The sequence below is a fragment of the Palaemon carinicauda genome, chromosome 2 (genome assembly GCF_036898095.1).
Source record: "Palaemon carinicauda isolate YSFRI2023 chromosome 2, ASM3689809v2, whole genome shotgun sequence".
NCBI classification, from domain to species: domain Eukaryota; kingdom Metazoa; phylum Arthropoda; class Malacostraca; order Decapoda; family Palaemonidae; genus Palaemon; species Palaemon carinicauda.
The window spans coordinates 84,899,928-84,906,269 of NC_090726.1; the positions used below are offsets into that span (position 1 = coordinate 84,899,928).

General features: G+C 34.4%; 1 protein-coding gene across 1 annotated transcript; it reads left to right on the top strand.

Moving 5' to 3' along the window:
• The first annotated feature begins 398 nt into the window (after nucleotides 1-398).
• LOC137618205 (uncharacterized) lies at nucleotides 399-1,560 on the top strand. Its single transcript, XM_068348306.1, has 2 exons — nucleotides 399-592; nucleotides 789-1,560. Exons 1-2 carry the CDS (start codon nucleotides 399-401, stop codon nucleotides 1,558-1,560), a joined length of 966 nt encoding a protein of 321 aa, XP_068204407.1.
• The last annotated feature ends 4,782 nt before the right edge of the window (nucleotides 1,561-6,342 follow it).

Here is a 6,342-nt window from a genome sequence, read left to right on the forward strand (position 1 = left end):
CAAAGACTTCTCTGTAAACCACTGCTGCTTTCACTTTTCCCATGCTTCATGCACCTCTCCTTCTTTCACTCGATGCTAGCGATGTCCCTATATTGGCAGTCCTTGAGCAGCAGGTCATCAGGTTATCCCTCCATTGGCCTGCTTCAGTAGGATACTGTCCAAGGAAGAATCCAGCTACTCTACCATCGACCGTGTATTGCTCTCGGTGAACTTGGCTGTCCGCCACTTTCTCCCCTTCATGGAACGTACACCCTTCGTTATTCACACGCACCACGTGCCTCTGGTTGTCGCCTTCACTCGACAGTCTGAAGCCTAGTCTGCCCATCAACGCCGACATCTCTCCACCGTGGCTGAGTATAATTGTACTCTTTAGCATGTTCCTGGAAAAATAAATCCCAATGCCAATGCCCTGTCAAGAAACAAAGTGGCTTCCCCAGATATGGGATCTGATTAAAATTCCTTGGCAGAAGCCCAACGAAAAGAACCAAAGTACCAAGCATGTAGGACATCCTGCATATCCCTTCTTTAGGAAGACCTCCATCCTGATGACTCCAACATCACCCTCCTCTGCGACGTCAGTGCTGGTAGACCTGTACTGTGGATACCTTTTCTCATACAAGATAGGTGTTTGATTTCAGTCATGGCTTTTCACATCCCTCGTGCCATTCTACTGCGCAGCTGCTTAAGACAAAGTGCATTCTGCTTGGCATTACTAGACATGCTAAGGATTGGGTCCACATCTGTACTTCATAATAAACCTCAAAAGTACATCAACACTGTGATTCAAGAGGGGTCACCTCCCTCACCCCCGACGGCGCTTTTACCACATTCACGTTGATATTGTTGATTCCCTACCCACATCGCAAGGAAATTGTTACCTTTTTACCATCATTGACAGTCATTCTTATGGAAACTGCAACACCCCCCTCGAGTACATCTGCCTTACTCTCAGAATGGATAGCGAGATTTGGTATGCATGAGCAGAGTACTCCCTACAGGGGTACCACTTTCACCTCTCAATTATGGACACAATTAGCAAATCTCAAGGCTATCCCCATTCATCAAAGAACTGCATACAACCCAGCAACCAACAGTAATATTGAACGTTATCACCATACCCACAAAGCAACTTTGATGTCACACTGCAATGACTCCAATTGGTTTACCCTGCTACCCTGCATCCTTCTGGGACTAAGAGTAACCCCTAAAGATGCCCAGGATGTCTCGGCAGCTGAAATGGTGTATGGCAACCCATTTTTCATCCCTGCCATTTTTTTTTTCGTCTTCAACCTCCTCCGACAGTCTCCAGCGCCTACATCACATTGTGGGAAAATTCATTCCATGCCGCTAGACTTCCAAACCCCCAGGAAAGCAACACATCCGGACAGAGCTACACCCGGCAAAATACATATTTTCCTGTGCAGTGAAACTAGCAAGCCACCGTTAACGCCTCCTTACATGGGCCCTTTTCTCGTGATCCATCGTACTCTGAAAGCATTCCTCCTCAACATGAGGGGCAAAGAAGACCGGGTCTCCATTGATCACCTAAAATTTTCATAGCTCCTGCCATATGACCTACCTAGAGCAAGCCTCTCAAGAGCAAGGCGCCCTATTTCACATGTATATCTATTCTAGGGGGACAGACATGTACCGCACACGTATCCCACGTTCGTACACTGTAACGGTATTTCTGTTCTCATTATTGCTCTCCCCTAGCCCTGATAACTTCTTTCTACCTGTGTGCTTGTATCAATCAGTTTGAATTTTTAAGACCTTTCACTAAATCTGTGGTTATAAAAGCTCGCTGTCTGCTGAAATAAAGTTAGTTGCAATTACGCTGTCTATCACTCACCACCCACATATAGGTGCATCTGTGTATGTCTTTAGAATGTACACATATACACTCAACAACTGAGCCACCCGGCTCTGAAATTCACGCCATCCAGCCATGGTCTAGAAGAAAGCTTCAAGGAAGGCAGGAGATTGTCTGTCTTATTCTATGCAGTTATAAGCTCCAAGGATTACATGAATGAGAGGCCAGACGTCATAGGTATGTCAAAGAAGACTAAAATAGAAATCAACCTCAAAGACCTGGCGAGGAGAAAACTCTACGGGAATTCTCACGCCCGTGAACCACAATCTAAAATTTTGGGCCTAGTGTACCTTTATTGTTAATATTTGCACAGTGTTTCTTTGGTAAATAATATAAATATACGGAACTATCCATATTCCGCATTTTCTGAGATTTAAATTATTGTCATAATGAGATTATCAGTGAGTTTTGTGCATTAACATTAACTTCGATGAGATAATTTACTTTAAAAAGACCCCATATTAATCAAAATTAATCATAGAAGGCTTCACACACGTAAAGTCACACATACACTCACACACACACACACACACACACACACACACACATATATATATATATATATATATATATATATATATGTATATATATATATATATGTATATATATATATATATATATATATATATATATATATATATGTATATATATATATATATATATATATATATATATATATATATATATATGTATATATATATATATATATATATATATATATATATATATATATATATTTATATATATATTATATTATATTTATATATATTCATATATATTATATATATATATAAATATAAATATAAATATATATATATATATATATATATATATATATATATATATATATATATATATATATATATATATATATATATATATATATATATTTATATTTATATTTATATATATATATATAACATATATGAATATATATAAATATAATATAATATATATATATAAATATATATATATATATATATATATATATATATATATATATATATATATATATATATATATATATATATTTAGAGATCATAGCGTGTTAACTGATGTTACTTTCACGTAACTCCGCACACACACCGACACAAACACACACAGATACACAGACACGCAGACACACACATATAGACACACACACATACACACACACACACACGCACATATATATATATATATATATATATATATATATATATATATATATATATATATATGTGTGTGTGTGTGTGTGTGTGTGTGTATGTGTGTGTGTCTATATGTGTGTGTCTGCGTGTCTGTGTATCTGTGTGTGTTTGTGTCGGTGTGTGTGCGGAGTTACGTGAAAGTAACATCAGTTAACACGCTATGATCTCTAAATATTTACCGGAGTCTTTATTGCGGTTTTTTTTTTTTTCCTAGTTTGAGTTTGTGTTATGTTTGTGTCCTTATGCACACCTGTTCACATGCGTAATTGTTCTTTCAAACTAATATATTTATCGTTGCGTCGTTTATTACTATTGAAAAGATAACATATATGACCAAATCTACCTCCCCTACCTCCAGATATTATGGCAGGACACAAAAAAAATTTAAATGACTATTATATTTAGATAAGATATAACAATATTTAGATATATATGCACACACGTGCATACGCACACGCATACGCACAGATTCAATCCTTCTAACCTTGTCCCTCTTTACTCTCGTGTTAATCCCTCCCTGCAGAGTATGACTACTCCCTGTACACCAGGTATTGGGGTGGACCGGGTTGTTATATATCAGTCAATTTCACTGAGCCTAACCGGATACATATATAAATATATATATATATATATATATATATATATATATATATATATATATATATATATATATATATATATAAATATATATATATATATATATATATATATATATATATATATATATATATATATATATATATATATATATATATATATATATATATAGACCCAAACTCTTACTTTTTATTATGTAGTGGAGATGCTACACATTTTTGGATACTAGTGAAAATGTACGAACAAAAGAAAATAGATATGTTACATCGCAAGATGTAGTAACGTAAAAGTTGTTACACCCGCAAAACATAGTAGTCTTCTTCTTCACTTATAAGAGAATTTAAGGGTGGTTTCCGGGAATTCTCTAAATGTTATCTGTTTTAAACCATTGCCTGCCGGTCATGGCCTGTGATAAAGAAGTGGGTTTACATTCAGTTCGCAAGAGTACGGCATTAAATTGATGTTCTTATTGCTTCTCTTTTGACATTATGCCGGGCAGAGAGCTTCCTTTACTATTTTATTACCATTTCTTTTTTATTTGGTTTCCTGGATGTTTTTTCTTTTTTTTTCTTTTTTTTTAAACAATAATATTGCGTATTAAAGCATTAAAGTTTGCATTTAAATAATGATGTAGAAATCTAAAAATAATCGAAGCCTTATTGCATTTTATGTTGGTTAATAATTCATATATGTGAAATCATAATGTCAAACACGTATGTCACACAAGCTCGCCTCGGCTGAAGATATATGAAACCACAATCATTTATATGAGATTTTCTTCGCTAATCATATTTTGATATTAGATTACAAATACCTCTTTGTTCTATTTTATAGAATTAAAAAAAAAATCAGTGTGTGTATTGGAAGTAGTAAGATTAGTAGGCAGCAGAAAAGATTAAATGTCAACTAACAACGATATCTCCTTTAAAATTTATTTTCAAAGGATAGAAGGTTTAAATAAAAATAGCAGAAATGTAGAATTGAAAATCAGTATGAGGGAAACTTAGATAATGTTCAATGAGAATGCAGAAACAACAAATGAGGGTTGTAGAAGAACCTTCGGAGTTTTTTTTAATAAATATATATACTTACGATAGACAGCAAAGGTTTGCCCAGGACATGAGACCGAAATTATAAGAAGCATAAGCATGAGATGGAAAGTTTTTGTTAAAGAAAATGAGATTATGAAAGTAAAATGCCACTTTTTTTCTAAAAAGAGAAGTATTTAATCAGAGGATCCTACCGGTATTAACTTATGCATCAGAATTTGGAGCCTTCATAAAGCCTTAGAATATAGGCTAATTACAACTCGAAGACCTATGAAAAGAATGATGAGATTAAAACTAAGACACCGAAAAAGAGCAATATGGATATGAGAAGAAACCAAAGCACAGGGTATTCTAACAACATGTAAGAAAAAGATATGGACTTGGGCAGGACATATAATGAGAATGGTCGATAATTCATGGACCTTAAGGATGACAAAAATGGTCCCTAGAGATTGCAAATGAAGTAGGGGAAGGAAGAGCAGACTGTCGATTGACAAATTAAGAAAGTTTGCGGGTGTGGCCTGACATAGAAAGACCAAAAACCGACGGAAATGAAAGTACATGTCTGAGGACTTTGTTCCGTAGTGGACCATATAGCAAAGTCTTATGATGATATAATTTTGATTTACTCAGAGGAACACGGCTATTTTTATTGTTATTTTTTTTCAAAATTTATAAAACACTTTTGCTTTGCCTCTTTTGAAACCTTTGTCTTATGCTTTGATTGTTGTAGAAAGGAGTGACATGTATATACGAGTGCATATCTTTTATTGTAGAAGAAAGTTTCCATACATTGCTCTCGATATTTCGAAACCTTTACCGTTTCATATTTCAGTGTCGCTGTAAATATGTGATTTCGTTCATTCTCTTCCATCTATTAACCTGTAACTCCGTCTAATAGTCTCCTTTGTCTAGTGGTAAATTTGGTTGCCGATCAAACCCATTTATAAGCTGGCACTCGAAATGATTTAATTTTCAAATTAATCATTGATAGTGTTTGATTAGAAAATAAGTAATTTCATTAGTCCCATGTGCCTTTTTTCAATCCATAATTTTCTTTCAGTATTTTCATTCCATAGTTCTTTTGGCTGTTGGTGGTTACAATGGTATTGGACTTCAATATTTGTATTTTAATCGACTTTGTATTTGCCTTGACATCGGCTCGAAAAGATTGATTATGGGATATTGACCTAGGTTTTACAAGGATGGTGACGTTTACATTACGTAGAATATAAGTTTCATAATTTTGTTCTTCAATGCCATACATGTGCTTCTTCATAGAAATCACATTATCATTTATATGCTTCTTTGAAATATTCAATAAAGATATCTCAAGGTAGCCAGAAGATTATGCCATGTGCAGATTCTGACACTGGCTACAATTTTCTTTCCCAGTTTTTGAGCTATTGTTCTTTTGAGTTACGGCTTATAGTCCCTCCTCCTCTCTTTGAGCAGCATAAAAACCCGGATGAAATGTACATTTCATATTTAAATATGGACTTTTCATTTCTCTCTGTTGATGGTCACTGAATCTCTCGTGCCTATCGTTTCTCTTTTCAGTTGTAAAAATTGTTTTTATTACAGGTTTTCCTAAGAAGAAATATAGATTATTGTCTCTAATTCAGAAACAAAT